This window comes from Pelodiscus sinensis, chromosome 2 (assembly GCF_049634645.1).
Source record: "Pelodiscus sinensis isolate JC-2024 chromosome 2, ASM4963464v1, whole genome shotgun sequence".
Lineage (NCBI taxonomy): Eukaryota > Metazoa > Chordata > Testudines > Trionychidae > Pelodiscus > Pelodiscus sinensis.
Genome location: NC_134712.1, coordinates 79,344,846 through 79,363,319, shown reverse-complemented (window position 1 = coordinate 79,363,319; position 18,474 = coordinate 79,344,846). Strand labels below are relative to the sequence as shown.

At 42.9% G+C, this 18,474-nt stretch overlaps 1 protein-coding gene across 3 annotated transcripts in view; it reads right to left on the bottom strand.

The window, feature by feature from the left end:
• Positions 1-18,474, bottom strand: part of ROCK1 (Rho associated coiled-coil containing protein kinase 1) — a 145,628-nt gene that overhangs the window by 68,855 nt on the left and 58,299 nt on the right. For 2 of the 3 annotated variants that reach the window (XM_006139046.3, XM_075920910.1), the window contains exons 3-7: positions 18,079-18,179; positions 16,811-16,948; positions 14,946-15,121; positions 11,876-11,960; positions 1,369-1,513 (exon numbers count right to left, since the gene is read on the bottom strand). In XM_006139046.3, the coding sequence (XP_006139108.1) occupies positions 1,369-1,513; positions 11,876-11,960; positions 14,946-15,121; positions 16,811-16,948; positions 18,079-18,179 (645 nt within the window). The remainder of the gene's footprint in view (positions 1-1,368; positions 1,514-11,875; positions 11,961-14,945; positions 15,122-16,810; positions 16,949-18,078; positions 18,180-18,474) is intronic. The other variant, XM_075920911.1, reaches the window with a different exon arrangement.

Sequence of the window (18,474 nt, the reverse complement as noted above, 5' to 3'; positions counted from 1 at the left end):
AGCAGCTGACTACAGGAAGCCCGAGGCAGAGTTGCTCTGCCCCGGACTTCCTGGAATCAACCTCTGATCAGTTTCAACAGGCTGAATCTGGACGCCAGTTCCAACTTACATACAGATTCAACTTAAGAAGCCCAGGTATCCCCAAGTCAGCTGCTGCTGAAACTGATCAGCGGTTGATTCCAGGAAGCCCGGGGCAGAGCAACTCTGCCTCGGGCTTCCTGTAGTCAGCGCTGGTCAGTTTCAGCAGCGGCTGACTTGGGGACGCCTGGGGCAAAGCAGCTGGGGTGCTGCTGGGTTGCTCCAGTAGCGCCACTCCTCGGCGCTACTGGACCAATCCACCAGCACCCCAGCTGCTCTGCCCCAGGCGTCCTGATTCAGCCACTGCTGAAACTGACCAGCAGCGGCTGAATCAGGACGCCTGGGGCAGAGCAGCTGGGGTGCTGCCGGGTTGGTCCAGTAGCGCCCAGAGCGGCGCTGCGGGACCAACCGGCAGCGCCCCAGCTGCTCTACCACAGGCGTCTGGAGAAAAGCCTGGACTGCTGGGGGGGGGGGGGGGGGCGTACTAGCTGCGCTCCCCCTCCCCCCCAGCAGACCAGGGAGATGCAGGCGGGGGACCGAGATGCACCGCGGTTCCGCCGCCCGGGTCCTCCGTGGCTTTGCTCTGCGTCTCCCTGGTCTGCTGGAGACCAGCAGACCAGGGAGACGGGGAGCAAAGCCCCGGAGCACGCCGGCAGCGGGACAGCAGCAGCGCGTCTGGGCAGTCCGCTACCCGCGTGCTCCGCGGCTTTGCTCCCGGTGTCCCTGGTCTGCTGGGGACCATCTCCAGCAGACCAGGGACACTGGGAGCAAAGCCACAGCGGCGGTGGAGTCCCGCGCCTCTGAGGCTTTGCCAGAGCAAAGCCTCAGAGGCGCGGGACCCCTCCGCCTCCCCGGCTTTGCTCCAGGTGTCCCTGGTCTGCTGGAGACGGTCCCCAGCAGACCAGAGGCACCCGGAGCAGCTTTTCTCGCCCCGGAGGTCAAGGTAGCGGGACCGCTGCACTCTGGGTGGTCCCAGTGCCTGCGAGCTCCGGGGCGAGAAAGCCCCGTTCGTAAGTGCGGATCCGACATAAGTCGGATCCGCGTAACTCGGGGACTGCCTGTAGTCCCTTTAACTTAGTAACAAAATCAACAATGCTAGCCCACAAAAGCCTACTGATATAATATTGCTGGTGCTTAGGTAAAGCACAATTTTTTTTGTATATATTACAGTTATGGGCAATCTATAAAGGCAGGATAACTCTGAAATGAAGTTCTTGAGAAACATAAAAATGTAATGTTAAACTCAGGTGGTAAGTGTAGTCATAAAACACTGAAAATCTTGTTACTCACCAACAAGCATTTCATACAGAAAGACCCCAACTGACCACCAGTCACATTCTCGTCCATAGTAACCATCACCACCTTGGGATTTTAGTACTTCAGGAGAAATATAATCTGGTGTTCCAACAGCTGTATCACATCGTACCATACCTTCCTACAAAAAAAACAAAACAAAACAGTAATGTTCAAATGTTTATATTTGGAAATACACAATATTTTAAAGAGATATTTATCATCTAGGCAAATACTCTTTTCCTAAACAATGGAGACTCTGACAATGTTGGTTTGAGATGGGCATTTTAGAATTCTAAAAATATCTCTCGAATGCAGCACACAACTCTTGATCTGCCAAAGATATATTTTAATGCTATTAAATAACTATTCAGCATATCTGAAAAAATCCACAGTAACACAAAAACTAAATATTGAAACTTGAAATGTTAAGATGACAAACTAAATAAGGGCTAAGAGCTGGAAGGAATGTTCCATGACTTCTTGTGCCAGTGGAGAAAGAATTGACAAATCTGGGTCAGTCTTTTGGCTGTGATTTAGAATACTGGATTCATAGTCTAAACCAGGGTGGGGAACCTAAGGCCCAGAGGCAAGATCCAGCCTCCAGGGCTTCTACCCCCCCAGTACTGGGGTGCTCGTGCTGGCAATCCAGCTGCCACGGCCCCCCACCCAACTGTTTTTTTTCTGTGGTTCAGAAGACCCCGACCCAAAAAATGTTCCTCACCCCTGGGTCTGGCCCAGGGTAGGCAATGCTTTTTTTTTTTTTTGGGGGGGGGGGGGGTTTAGATTTTGGAAAGTGGTAAAGGGCCGCACTTTTCTGTGGTGGAGGTGCTGGGTCTAGGACGGAGACTGGATATAGAAGGGCGCACGGGTAAGGGACTGGGGTGAAGGAGACAGTATATGGTCTAAGGGGGAGTTTGAGTGAAGGAGGGAGTTGTGATCTGGGTCAGGGAATGGGGGTGCAAGGTCTAGGAGGGTGTCTGGATGGAGAAGAGGATTCTTGCCTGAGGAGAAGTGTAGGAGGGGGTACAGAACCTGGGAAGAAGGAGTTGTGACCCAGGGCAGGGGAGTGCAGAGGGTTTGGATGGTGACCTGGGGAGGGAGTTGAGGTGTGGGATGGGCAGGGGTGCCAGAGACAGGCTATGGCTGGGAGGTTCTTAAAGCGTCTCCTGGCCAGCACCCCTAAGGCAGGTTGGGATCCCTGCTTGCTACAGCCCCAGATCACTTAGAGCTGCAGTTTATTCCCTTCATGCAGCTTGGGGGTGGGAGGCGGGAGAGATTCACTGCCCCCAACCCCAAGGCTAATCTCTCAGCTCCTATTGGCTGGTTGTTTCCTGGGGTCAGTTCTTATTGGCAGCTTGTATCTGGCCAATAGGAGCTGAGGACTGGGCTGGGGGCAGGGAGATCACATGAAGCCTCTCCCTCCCTCCAGAACAGAGAGCCACCTGGCTGCATTTTAAACCTGCGGCAGTTGTGTGCCTGGGTGTCCCAGCAGGGCCACCTTAATCTTACAAGTCTGAAATGATTCTAGGCTCCATAGGACAGGGCTTCAAAGAGGGGATTTGCAGAGGCCATTTCATAATGGAAGACTGCTGCTTATAACTATATTTTGCTTAACACATCCAATTTTAAACTAGCATTGTAAATGCAATTTTTTTTTCAGAGTAAAAGTAAGTGTATCCCACACACAGAAGTGCCTCTGCAACACCAGTATATGCGGGAGTCTCTTTTCTTCATCATAATTCATCACTACCTCACTGTTCCAAGTCTACAAATAATTAAGCTTAACATAGAGCCAAATTCATTCCTAGGAGATCCCAGTGAAGCCACCAAGGTGAGGAACCGATCACACATACTTCATAAGTCTGGCTTTATTTGTAGGAGCTCTTATTGTCTTTTATTTATTGTAAGCAAATTCTTCATTTAAGTATTCCTGAAAAGATTTAGCAGGTGTGCTGGCTCAGTGACATGTGGCATATCAAAGATCACTTATTTCAAGGTTTCCCCCCATCCCCATATGTTCATATATGCAGTACTGTCTGACAGAAACCAATTACAACACCATTTAGGGGGGAAAAAAAGTTTCCGTAACTGGCATTCTTCAAGATGTATTGCTCATGTCCATTCATTGTGCGTGCACTGGTGCCCGCCACGTGCACTGGTGCCGGATGGTTTTCCCTCAGCAGTACCAGTAGGGGAGCCAGCCCCTTGGAGTGGTGCCCTTTGGAGTGGTGCGCACATGTCTCTCTTTATAGGGCACCTCTGGTGTCCTCCACTCTCAATTTCTTCTTGCTGGACAACTCTTGACAGTGGGGAAGAAGGGTGAGAAGTTGAATGGACATGAGCAACACATCTCGAAGAACACCAGTTATTGAAATAGGTAACTGTCTGTTCTTCTTCGAATGAATGCTCATCTCCATTCAACATAAGTGACCGCAAGCAATATGTCTGGAGATGGGAAGAGTCCACTTGCATGCTGACTGCCACACAGCTCTTTCAAAGAGGCAGCATCCTCTTGGGCTTGTTGCAGCATGGCATAGTGCATGGCATAGTGCATGGTGTGTACTGAAGACCAGGTTTGTAACCTCACCAATGTCCAGGATAGGAACATTGGTAAGGAAGGTCACAGAGGGGGCTTGGATAGGTCACAGAGGAGGCTTGGACAAGTGAGTCCTCACATGAAGAGCGGTTGAGCACTCACCAGCTGATAGCATGTACAAATGCAAGAGGTTATCCATTTAGAGATCCCTTCATCCACTTAGCATAGGCAAAAAAGAGCTGTAGAGATTTGCAGAATGGCTTTGTTTTGACAATGTACAACGCAAGAACTCTGCGAACATCCAGGGCATGCAACTGCCTCTCCTCTGCAGTTGCATGAGGAATCAGGCATCAGTATGAAGACTGGGAGTAAAATATCCTGACCCATATGAAAAGCAGAGACCACCTTAGGTTGATACAATATACAGCTAGTATAAGGTGGATGCGTAACTGGTTGGATAACCAGTCTCAGAGAGTAGTTATCCATAGTTCACAGTCATGCTGGAAGGGCGTAAGTGGGGTTCTACAGTGATCAGTTTTGGGACTGGTTCTGTTCAATATCTTAATGGCAAAGAGAGTATGCATATAAAGTTTACAGATGGTATCAAGCTGGGAGGAGTTGCACGTGTTTTGGAGGATAGGGTCATAATTCAAAATGATCTGAACCAACTAGAGATAGAGGATAGAGTCCAATAAGGGCAAATGCGAAGTTCTCAAAAAATGGGAAATGACTGTCAAGGAAGGAGTACAGTACTGCAAAAAAAGATCTAGTGGATCACAAGCTAAATATTAGTCAACAGTGTGATATTGTTGGGGGGGAAAAAAAAATCACCAAATTTTCTGGGATGCATTAACAGGAGTGTTGTGAGAAAAAGACACAGGAAGTGATTCTTATCCTCTACTCTGTGCTGATTAGGCCTCAGTTGGAGTACTGTGTCCTGTTCTTGGCACCACAATTCAGGGAAAGATGTGGAGAAGTTGGAGACGGTCCAGAAAAGAGCAAAAAAATTATTAAAGGTCTAGAATACATGACCTATGAGGGAAGACTGAAAGAACTGGGTTTCTTTAGTTTGGAAAAGAGAAGACAGAGGGGACATGATAGCCGCTTTCAAGTATCTAAAAGGAGGAAGTATCTTACAAGGAGAAAGGAGAAAAAAAATATTCACCTTAACTTCTGATGACAGGACAGGAAGCAATGAGTTTAAATTGCAGCAAGGGAAGCTTAGGTTGGAAATTAGGAAAAACTTTCTGCCAGGGTAATTAAGTACTGGAATAAATTACCTAGGGAGGTTGTGGAATCTCCATCACCGGAGATATTTAACAGCAGGTTAGAGAGACCTCTGTCAGGGATGATCTAGATGGTACTTGCTTCTCCCATGAGGGCAGGGAACTGGACTTCGCCTCTAGAGGTCCCTTCCAGTTCTAGTATTCTAGGATTCTATGATTGTCCAAAATCAGAGACAGCGTGGAAAAGAACATTGGACTAGAAAGGAAAAAGGGAAGACATTATTCAGCACACACACAGTTTCCTATATTCCCCTGCACTTTTGCCTCCAAAAAACTGTCATGGTTTCTGGGTACACAAGAGACCCTATCCAGGAATATTTTGAAGAAATTCATTCCCTGGGTAAAAAAGGAAAATGTGTCAAGTGTAAGCCGACCAGGAAGAGGATACAGAACCTACCTTCAAGAATGAAACACAAGGAAAACTGCTTATTGGGAGAAAATGATGTAGATATTTCTGAAGGACAAGGTGGATCAATTTTTGCAATGCATCATTCTTCAAGACACTTTATGCCTTTTAGTATAAGTGTGATTTAATAAGTAAATTCCCAAACTGTTTACTATGTTGGATGTTAATAAAAAAAAGTTTGGCTTAGCTAATCTTTATGGCTTATTTAATTAGTTAACTAGATTTAGAATCTATCACCAAGTACAGTACAGAAAGCTAGAGTTGCCAGTTGCCACTGAGTGTCATTTTCTTTTTTTTAAATACATAATATATGCCTCTTATTTTGGAACATCGTGGTCATACCCCGTAATAGTGATGCCATAAGTATATTCCCTTTTTAACTTCAGTGTAACTCTGCTTTCTCAAAGGAACCCCATCGCATACTTGTTTTCAAAGGTGGTTACTCCAAAATTAAGTGCACTCTTAAATACAGTCTTAGCTTTCTTGGTAACTTGGAATTAGATCTCACTCAAAATGACAGTGAAAGTGGAGGAAGATGAGAGCTAGTTGTAGAAGTTTTAAGGACACCATACATTTAGTGTCTTGAGGACTTGTCAGTTAAGAGTTAATAAAATTTGAAAATAAAAAAAATAGAGTTTAAGGACAGCCATCAGCCGCCAACTCAGGATTCTCTTTAACTGCAAATGTGAAATATTTAACATTCAAAGTTTTGTTTAGTAAAATGTAAGTGCTAATGAGTTTGTGTGTGATTTAGTTCTTACCATTCCTAATATATTGCTGCTGCATCTGCAGCTTGATACAAGTAATGAGTATTATGCACTATCTAAAAAAAAAAATACAATAGATCCTCTTATATGCTGTACTAAGATGTAAATTAACATGTTCGCAATACTGTTTGAAGAAATGTGATCAGTGGAAAACTTGATTTAAAAAAAAATCAATGATGTTTGGTGGTTTAAAAATCATGATTTAAATCACTGATTTAAATAGTCTTGATTTAAATCATTCCACCCTGCTGGAGGGGGTATAGACCGATATCAGCCATTGGTGGAGGGGACACTTAAGGAGTCTGGCATACATGACCACATAAGTGGATGCCGCCATGTGCCCAATTAGCTGGACATGCCCAGGCTATAGTAGTCAGTGAAGTGCCCAGGCGAGTCAGAAAGTCCAAAAGGGCACAAAATTTGTCCATAGGGAGGAAGGCTCTTGCCAGAGACAAAACTAGCACCACTCTCAAACTCGATGAGCTGAATTGACACAAACTCTGTGAGTTTTCTGCATTCATAAACAGGCTGAGACAGTGGCATAGGCAGAACAGAAGATCTACATGCAAATGGACCTTGGAACAGGAGTCGCACTTGATGAGCCAATCATCCAGGTAAGGATAAATCTGCACCCCTTGTTGCCTGAGGTAGATGGCCACCACTGACATACATTTAGTAGAAACCTGAGGGATTGTGGCAAAGCCAAATGGGGGAACAACAAACTGGTAGTGGTTCGCTTCCACCACGAAACATAGAAAACATCTGTGACCCTCGAAAATGGCAAATGTGGAAGGTAAGCATCCTTGAGATCAAGGGCAATATACCAATCTTCCAAATCCAGGGAAGGAATGATAGCAGCCAGGTATACCATGGGGAACTTGAGACTCTCCAGGCAATGGTTCAGGCTGTACAGGCCCAGAATGGGCCAGAGCCCCTTGTTGGCCTTAAGGATCAGAAAGTAGTGGGAATTAAACCTTTGGCTCTGGTAGCAATGCAAAATCTCCTCCACCTCCCCCAGTCTGGGTGCCTCCACTGCCCCTGACTTCATACAGAAGGTGCGTGTTGTGAAAAGGGTCCCTGAAGAGGGATGGGGATGGAGTAGAGGAGAGTTGGAGGGTATAACTCTGCTGCACCATGCTGAGGACACTATCTCTGTGCTTATAGAACACCAAGTTGGGAGGAAAGGGTGCAGACAGTGTGAAAAGGTCTCAAGATAAGGATCCAGAAGGCAGTCTAAGAGGTATGTCATCCTCTCTCATATCCTCAAAAGAGGCACTTGGAAATGACCTTACAATAGGAGGAGCCAGGTTGCGTGGAAGAACGAGACTGGGACTGTTTCTTTCTAAACCCTTTATATTAGCTCTGCCCCAACTCCTGGCAAGGCTAGAAAGGCTGAGCAGACGGGGTCTGAGGCCTGAATTAGTTACATGACAGTCCTGGGAAATGTGAGCCAAGGGTGTGGAGGATGGTGCCTGTGCAGTTTACTATCCTTCTGCTCTGCAAAATGGAGCCACTCTTCAAAGGGGAGCTCCTGCACAGATTGCTGTGTCTTGGGGGAGAGGATAGTGAGAGGCATCCATGACATTCTCTGCATAAATATGGGCGATGCTATGGAGCAAGCTGCCACATTTGCCACATCTGAGGCAGCCTGGAGTGCTGCTCAAGCAGCCGTTGCCCCCTCTGACGAGACCTGAAACTCCTTCAAGACATCCAAACGAGAGGACTCGAACTTCATGATTTATCCCGTAGCAGGCCATGAAGGCTTAGTAATATGCCAGAGCTATAAGCTGGAGAACGAATAAAACTTTTGTCCAAATAAATACAGTCTCTTTAAGTCTTTATTTTTCAGGGTCACCTCAGTGGTTAATGGCTTCCATCACCAGGGAGTTGGGAGCTGGAGGGGAGTAAAGATATTCATGTCCCTTCTCCGGGACAAAGTACTTTCTTTCTGCCCTTTTGGAGGTAGGGGGAATGGAGGAGGGCATTTATTACAAGGCTGTGATGATCTTGGTCACTGTCATGAAGGATAAGGACACCCTGGCTGGGCTGACTGTATTAATACCCCCAAAGAGGGTATCCTCTGGCTCATAAGTTCCTCCACTTGGAGGTTCAACCTGGTGGCTACCCACCTGAAGAAATCCTAGTGGGACCATGCATCATCGGGGGGTCCCATGATGACCAGATCTGGAGATGATGAAGATGCTTGCGCTGGGGGAACCTCCTCAAGGCCAGAGGAAGGCCAGAGCCTGTGTCTCAACCTTCTTCTCCTCCTGCGGGCTGGGAGCCTTGGAAGCTTGGAGGTGTTTAATAGAGGTGGAGTTGGCCGATGGTTCCTTTAGCTTACCAGCTACTGAGTGCAATACCTGGGACAGTACAAAGAACTCGCATAGGTTTCAGCGGTACCACTGAGGCTGCAATACCTGCAGCCATTACACCAACTGGAGTTCCATCTGTGGTACTGGAGGCATCAGAGGAGGAGCTTGTACTGGGGGTACTAAGGCTTGATATAAGGCCAGCCTGGAGTGCGCCGTGCTGGGGGACCAGGAACAAGGGCTGGCATCAGTGTGGCACTATACATTCGTCAGTGACACAAATGCTCGGGACATGGAGGACCACCAGAAACGATCCTCCTGCAAGCGTTGTCCACTATGAGATCTGCAGTCTGGGTGATCGTGGCCGGCATTCTCAGGAGTGGCTGCAAGACAAATGCCAATGAACCAAAACACGCTGCAAAGTCGAGCAGGATCACCAGCCCTTTCCCAGCTCATGGACACGCTGTGGGGAGTTGCGAGCCAAGGAAAGGTACTGGCGTGGTGAGCGATGCAGTGCCAGGGACCTGTCCCTCGAACAGGATGCGGACCATGTGGAATACCAGGGCCAAGCATAATGTCCATAGCAGGAAGTACATGCCCCAAAAGATCTGCGCCAAAGTTCCGACTGCTGTCAGTGGCCCTGGGCCCCACCGGGGACTGGGCCAGGCTTCAGGGAGGTGAGTCTTTTGACATTCCACCAGAGAGGGAACAGTGCCTCTACAGAGACCAGGGAGGTGCCGTAGCTGGCTTTTCCTTGTTGCGTGGTCCCTGTAACTACAGGTGAGAGTGGCACTGGCATAGACAAGATGTTCTGAGTTACCTGCAAAGCCTCTGGCGTCGATGGCATCCGGAGCTGTTGAATGCCACTCTGAGATCGGGCCGGGGAGCGAGGGGGGGACCCAAACTCTGAAGAAACCTGAGATCTCTGCTTAACAACAGCTGGAGATGTTGTCATCCTGGGCCTGTCTCCAGAAGGAGACAACCCTGACCTTGCCTAGGCTTGTATGGAGCTGGTGGGTGATGCTGGTAGTGCTGGGGCACTGCACACCAAGGCGCTGGTGCTCTGTGCTAAATCCGAACGCTCATGCACCAGAGCTAAGAAAAAAGTTCAGGAACTTGGGAGGATAGGGACTCCTCCCCTGTTCATCCTTACAGAAAGAACAATAATATTAAGAGTATTGTCTTCAGGGGGAGATAAGAGTCTCCTTTCTCTAACATTCTTATTTTTATTTTCCCCTTTTACCACTGCTAAATAACTTAAGTCCCCTAAAACAAATGAAACAAGAAGCTCACTCTTCAAGTCTAGATCAATGAGAGAAGTAGAGAGAGGAAGGAAAAGAAAAAACAAAAACCTACAACAAAGGCATTTTACATTCTCACCATTTGAAAAAGCAGTACTTTGAGAGAGTTGCATCCCCTTTTTCCCCAAGTTCTTGGAGGTGTTTTTTTTTTTTTTTAAATGTACTTTCCCAGTTGGTAACCACCTAAGAGGTGTCAGTACTTTTAGCAGTCTCCTTTTAACCAACACCAAATAGAGAATAAGTCATTTGCCCTCTTTGAATTGAAACCATGGAGCACAACACAAACAATTTTCCACTGTACACACTGCGGAAATTATTACACACCTAGATATGAAAAAGATTTTCTTATGACTAAGGCAAATACCAGGGCACTTAATTTCTTTTTATGTTTGTGTGTGTCTGAAAGGCACTTAATCTCTTAGTACTTCAATACCTCATCTGCAAAACTGATACATTAATTTCTCTGTAATTCACAGGGATGCTGTGAGGCTAAATTTGTTAGCAGACATGAGGTGCTCAAACTAGGAATGTCAATGTGCAGTCAACTAAACGATTAACCAATAAGCCTAGGCTTATCGGTGAATCTTGTAGACCAGTGGTTCCCAATCACCGAGCCGCTGTCTGAGCTCAAGCCAGCTGTTCCCAGAAGCTCACCTCCAGCCACCATGGTGGCTCAGGCAGCAACAGCAGGAGGCGGAGCAGGAAGCACCTCCTTCCTCCCCACTTGGGGAGAGACACTTGGAGAGAGAGGGTGTACAAAAAAGAAGGGAGGCGTGTACACTTCCAATGGCCACTCCCCCTGCTTGCGCGGCTACTTTTGCTGGCGGTGGCAGGAGGAAGCAAAGCAGAAGGCACCTCCTCCAGGACTCCACTTCCCCTTCTCCCCCACCCACGCAGCTGCTTTTGCCAGCAGTGGTGCTGAGGCACCAACAAAAGGTGGCGAAGTAGGAGGCGCCTACCTCTCTCCCTCCCTCCTCTCCCCGCCCCCATAATGTCAGCCAGCCAAGGCTCCGTGATCTCCTTCCCATAGGAGTGCAAGACATGCTGGGGGGAGGAGGCGCGAAGGAGAAAGGCCACTCTCCCTACCCATACAGCAGTAATGGCCACACTCCCTAGAGGGGGAAGCCTTGTTCTGGTGAACATGGGGGCAAATGGGTGATGGGTGAGGGCATGGTGTGGTCATGGGGCAAGAAGGTGTTGGCATGGGCTGTAGAAGTCAGAGGTTAAAGGGTCTAAGAGCATGGGATATAGGAGTGGGGGTCAAAAGGTGTTAGGCACTGGGGAGCAAGGAGCTGGGTTAGGGTTAGGCAGAACGGGAACATTTTATTTGTATTTGCATATTCATAATTTGCATAATGAAAATGTGCAAATAAAATGTCACTGGTCCACCAAATGTTTGTGAGTGGGTTTGCTGGTCCGTGACATAAAAAAGGTTGGGATCCACTGTTGTAGACTGCATGCACACTCAGCTCTCCCTGCATCTGTATCGGAGGCAGCAAGGAGGGGATCAGGAGCTGGGAGGAGCTGACCCTCCGACCTGTTGCATCTATCCCTGGGGAGCTGCTGTTAAAACAGAGTTTTTAAACTGGCTCTCCTCACAGTCTGGCTCCCCCTGTCAGTTTGCACCGCTTCCTCTGATCGAGCAGCAGCAGCGTGGGATAGAAGGGGTTGCTGGCCCCACCCTCGGGAACTACTGAATAGTCGTGTAACTGCTAAAATTTCATGTGGTTACACGACTATTCAGTTACCTAATAGCTAACATCCCTAGCTCAAACACAACAGTGCTAAGCACCAACATGTTAATCAATCTATAGCAAACAGCATCCCAAAGAACACTATCACTGGATCCTCCCTTCAAATAGCAGTACTGATTTAAGATTTAAATATACCAACCTTATTCATCTTCATACAAGTACCAAAATCTGCTAGTTTTAAATGGCCAGCTTTATCCAGCAGCATATTATCAGGCTTCACATCTCTGAAAAAAATCAGTTTATTAATTAAAATACAAATTAGCTACACTTACCAAGAGACTGCTATTTTTCTGATATAACATGACAAGGAGAGATTAAGACACTTAAAGCAGCAAAAAAAGATATTTTTAAAAAGAAACGCAAGTGTTCCTTTTGTCCCTCTCCAATTTTTCAAATTCTCAAACTACTACCACACCCCAAATTTCCATTATCAGTAAAAGCATGGTCTTCTAATTAAGACACTGAGCTGAGACTCAGATACAGGTTCAGTTCAAGAGTCTCTGTATTACAGAAACTCAAGCGCCTCAATTACCTTCCTTATGAGAAAGTCCTTGTGCACTGGATTAATCTCAGCACACTTATTTACATAAACAATATACCATTTGTGTGTGGAGAAGTTTGGATGCTGCACACTCTGACTTGCAGCCACAAGTGGCAAGAAGGGAATGCTGGGGATGTCCCAGTCTTTACATCTTCAGTTGGAGCCATAATACATTCAGGACACAGGTTTCAAACTTAAGTATATGTGAAACACGCACACAACTAGTATTAGATTATACTTATATAAAATTCATTAAATCTAGGACATTCTCTAGAACAGACTCTTCAGTTGCTATCTGGTTTTTGTTCATTGTTTAGAACAGAAAGATTACTTTTCCCACTTTCTTGTCTATTCACTTCCTAAATTTAAATAAAGAAATCCAAAAGAAGAAAAAAAGAGTCTAATAAAAAACAAATATGTAAATTCAACAACCTACCTATGAATGCTATTAGCCACTTCCTCAGTGATTTAACTTTACTTTTAACTTTGGCAATACACATGCACTTTCATATAATGGGAACTGGTTTTCATTGTGTTTGATATGGCTAATCATTAATTATGTATAATATTAATTCTACCAAACATCTGACTCTTACAGTAGTTCTTTTTGTTAAAGTATCAATCCTGACCACAAGGCCAAACTGCAAATAGGATATTTACTTTGTCCTAAGTTAAAATTACCCTTATATTCTCAGTTGGAGCAGTTATTCTTGAGTTCATAATTAATAATAAAAAAAACAAAAAACTTTACACAAATTCTAACCACAAAATACCTATTTTATTCTACACCAGGCATTCTTATTCCAGTTATGAGTAGGTAATTCTTAAATGTATACAGTGTGCAAAGTATTTTGGACCCCTCACAATGCAATGAATTATACATATTTAATTCAAAATAATTTGATTAATTTATGTTGTTTCATTGTACAACAGAAAATTTGTATGTTAGATCATTTTCTTTTCAACCAAAGCAAATAGTCAAATGTTCCTTTGTTTAGTGGTTTTGAGGTTTTACTGAAACTTGTATTTGGATTAATAGTACAGTAAATTAGAACTGTAATATTCTGCTGTTTTTAAACACACAAAAAATGAAAAATATGGATTATATATAAAATCCTGTGGGGACACAGATTCTGTAGCCACATTCATGGGTATTAAGCAGATATCAATATATGTCATTTACTAAAACAAGCCTCCCATTCTTTATATAGCCAATCCATAATCAACCATGGATTAAGTAAAAGGCCATTAAAATTGGTGTATTCTATCTAGGCACTCTGCTTTTACAAATAAGAAGGGATGAATTAAAAAAAAATCTGAGATGGAGACTATGAATGGAAGTGTGGTACATGTTATTTTTTTGTTCCTGTGAATCAACTAACATGCACAGACAGAAATGCATGTCTAAGGAATTGAAAAATGATTGCTGTAGTTGCAAGTAGTATTATTCCTTTCTCTGACGTGCTCTTTCAGTGTTACCTTATTAGCAAGAGGCTGAAAGAGCTACTTTACTTACTAATATACCTCAATTTAATTTAGTTTGGAGACAAAACTAAATTACATTTATTGAAGTAGAACAAATTAAGGATATTAAGAAGCGGGTAACTGTATAATCATGTAGTCGATACAATTTGTATCGACTACACCATTAGTCGATAAGGCTTGCGTCAGGTCCAGGAGCTATTCCCACTGTAGCTCTTCAGTTGAATTATAGAAGAAGCCAGATGTGCAGGGGAACTGTCTTTTAAACCCGCTTTCCGCCCCCCCACCCCCAATCAACACCGGCTCCTGTTTCTCCTCCCCGCTGCTGCCTCTAATACAGAGGCAGCAAGAGAGGGGAGGAGGGGGAGAGCGAGTAGTCAAGTAGTCACTCCACTAGTCGCTTACTTCCCAGAACAAATACAGAAAGATTGTACCCAATCCTGAGATTTGTTCAATCCTTTATAATCCGAGGACTGGTAAGACTGATTGGATGTCATTAGAATTATAGTCTAATGCAAATATTGCAGCTTCATCCAGTGGATTAGGGTACTGATAACCCAAGTTCCAGGCCAATTTCTATTCCAGTTAGATCTGCTATGCAACCTACAATAAGACACTATCCATCTCTGACGGTTTCCCCTCTTACCCTTTGGTTTTCTTGTTCCTCTAAATTGTGAGCAAAACTGTCACAGAAACTTTCTCTTACTAGCTGCATGCACAGTAATTAGCCCTATGGAGCCCTGATCACTAGGCTCTATTCCAATACTTCCAATAACTAGTAATACCTAGTAGTAGACACTACCAAATGCTATTATTATCTAGTTACTAAATCATGTAGTTTCTCTACCAAACTAAAAATTTTAGTAACAAGTCTTGGGAAAGTTTACTAGATCCATTTTGGTTTTGTTTCTATTTCCTGTAAAGTGGGCAAATCCTAGAAAACCCAAACTCAGACAGAGAACAGAATACTGATGTACTGTCAATTGCTGAAAATCTTAACATTGAAAGTTATCATCTCCAATTTGCATTTCCTCACACAAAGAAATTTTGAAGGTGTCTATGGGGAACAGCCATGCAGTAACAACATCAGCAACAAATTTAAAACAGATTAAGTAATTCTTAAAAAGACATTCTGAAAAAGTAAAGATGAATAGAGATTTATTTTAACTATAGCAATTATATGCACCTGTGAATAAAGCCCATTGAGTGAATTGCATCCAATGCAAGAACAACTTCTGCAGTATAAAATCTTGCCCATTTCTCAGGAACATCATAGTTGCTCATTAAATTCACAAGATCCCCACCGGGCATATATTCCATCACTATGTAAAGGTAACGGTCATCTTGGAATGCAAAAAATAACTATAAAAGAGAACAAAAATAAGTAACTGAATATTCAGTAATTCAATGTAAAAGCTTGCAATTTTTGTGTATTATATTAATCTAATTATTTTCTCTGCAAATACTTTACCATTTAAAGATTACTAGAATTACTAGAACCATTCCTGCAACTTTTGTCAACCAGAATTCCTATATGAAGAGGCGGCAGTATTTCTGCTGTCTCCTGTCTCTTTATGCTGCTAAAGAATAGTTTAAAGGAGATTGACTGATAGACAATCTGACCCAATGAACACTGAGATCACTTCAGACTATACACGTACATATAACTAGGCAACAAACTTCCATCAATTAGTTCATTAGTTTACAGTAGTAGACAATTCATTAGTTTACAAATGCACAAAAAAAGAAATACTTTATCAAAGGTATCTGTCTGCATTTTATCCTGAAGTGCCTGCATATTGTCTTTAGATAGTGGTTTCATTTAGGATCTTATTAAAATAATGTATTGCATAGAACTACAAATTGGTCATCTAACGAATGCATGAAGCAATACAGGAGTGTATATCTGCCTATCAATAATGCATAAGCTATCGATGTCAACTACAATAATTACTTGTTTAACACGTGCCTGCTTAACACGTTTTCGTAATAGCACAATATTTTTTGGGAACTTTTTCAAATAACATGACTGTCCCCGAAATAAAACAAAAATAATCAAGTGGCGGACTACTTCACGCGGCGGTATAAGTTGGTGAAAACAATGGTAATACGCATGAGTAGATGAATACACGTGGCCACAGCACTCCTCCACTCACTTATGTGTTAATCTTTGTGTTTTAACAAACCTTGGCAACTTGTGTTGGTAGATATCTTGTGTCGCAAGATATCTGATGTTGACATTGACAACCCAGCACCAACAAAAAACTGACTTTGCCACCATAACCTGAAATGAAACCCCCACCTTTTCCATTATTTTTAATGGGAAAATTGACCCCGCATAGCACGTTTTCGCTTAGCACAAACATGTTCAGAAACGCATCTATAGTGTTAAAGGAGGAATTACTGTATTCAATTTTTCTGATTTTTCTGCAATGTTCTTATAACTCTGGTCATTTGATTTACTATTGCAAATTTAGCATTCTTCTATCAACTCACACAATCTGAAAAGTAAATAAAAAGTCCATCTTTTATTTGTTAGTATAAGTTTGCACAAAATACACACCACGAATGAATTAATGGCTCGTAAACTTATACACCTCTGTCTGGAAACAATGAAAAAAAATCTTTTCAGACAATAATTGTATAGGAAAAATACTATTATGATTTCCCAGATCAATGTAAATATGGCTTACAAGAGCTTGATCTTGTAAGTTTGGCCATTCAAATCATAACCCACCAAAGATGAAGACACTATTCTTAAAATTAAGAGTAGTACCACGGCTAAGTATTTGCAAGACTCATATCTCTTTAATTTAATATTTTAAAATAATTGTGGCAATTACAATTTTGATTTTGCAGCTTTCAAATTTTCAATGGATTTTCCAAACAGAATATTTCAATTTGGCTGAAAAAGGCAGTTTTGTAAGTTGTTTAGGAAACAAAGCTAGAACTGAACAATTATATAATGCTTTAATTACAATGAAATCTATCCAGTGATATAACAAAATCACCTGGCTATAATAAAAAAAATACTAACAGTAGTATCAATACCTGAACAACCCAGGGGCTATTAGCAAAAGCCATAATGTCTCTTTCTTCCCAAAAGAATGCTGAATCTGATCTCTTTATCATCTCAAACTTGCTCAGAAGTTTCATAGCATACACCTTCCTTGATGATTTATGCCTTACCTTTGAAGATAAAATTAAGATATAAAAATAGGTTTTTTTCATACTGACAATCAATTAAAATATTTAATTCAATATTTTTTCTGCTTTGCCCATTTTTCCTTAATTAACCAATTTTATCCAATTCTTAGCTATTATTTGGTAAAAATAATTATTATATTGCTGAACATGGTATACAATTGCAGTTTCTTACTACAATATGATTACCAAAACATTTGCTAAAATATTTAAAAGATCTACGTACAAAATAATTGCTCCATAATTTGCATTTATTTTTAATAAAAGGGTAGATATTTTTGTTAAATAATGTAAAAAGAAAATCAAGATTTTGAAGAGCACATTTTCTTTATTTAACATTTCATCCATTAGCTACCCATCTAAATGATTCAATTCAAGAATGGTTGTGAACTCACAACACACAAAAATATTATAAATGGAAAATCTCTGTTCAGGTCTTAGAAGCAGCTCCTCAGATGATGCAAATTGTCAGAACATACTGACATCAGCTTATGACAATTTACACCAGCACAAGAACTGCTTCACAAATTCACAGAGTTGCAGTGACCAGGACTACGGAGAGGTACTCAGCCTCTGGGTAGGGAACACGCACTTTCAGCTTTTATGCATGTATATTAAAAGTTATGATAATAGAAAACTTTCTGAGAATAAAATGCTCATGAGGCTTACAGCTCCTATATAACAAGATTAAGGTAATTTTTAAAATACGGGTTGAACCTCTCTAGTTCAGAACTCTCATCCGGAAACATCCATGGTCCGGAATGATTTTAGTAAGCCAGATGTCCACTTTTCATGGGTGTGACCAAGTTTCCCATAGTCCCATAAAATTTGTTTACAGCCACTAGTCCTAGTTCTCCATGTTCTGTACTTTATATACCCCTCATTTACCCATAAACATCCTCTAACAGCCCACTAAGCAGTGGAAGTGTTGGTAATGCTGCTAGACAATATTGACCTCCCGTGGTCCAGAAAATTCTCTGGTTTGGAACCCATCAAGTCCCAAGGGTGCTGGGACTAGAGAGGCTCAACCTGTATCTTATTAAAAATAAAAAGGTAAGTGGCACTCTAGCACAAAGTAATATCCAAATCTATTTACACATTGAAATACAACCTACCAACTGAACTTCCCCAAATGCACCTCTGCCAATCACCTTCACCACTTCATAATCTTCAGCTTTCATTCGCAAATCCCTGATTTTACTAAGTATATCTTTATCTTGTATAAAGAGAAAAAATATAAAGCATTAAACCAGTATAGCAATTCATTAATAAAACTGTCAGTGTCTTTCTATACAGGTAATTACAGAACTATAAATTATACACCTGTGTCATTGTTCAAGTTCAGAATTAATATTCCCTGCACATTATCTCTGATTCCACTGGGGAGCCAAAGGAAAGCAACAAAAGGAGTCATGCTACATTTACACCTTTTGCCCCCTGGGGCCTGATGTGGTCCCAAAAGCGAGGACAGCCGGCTCATGGCCTGGAGCAGCCAGCTGTGGTAAGAGGGA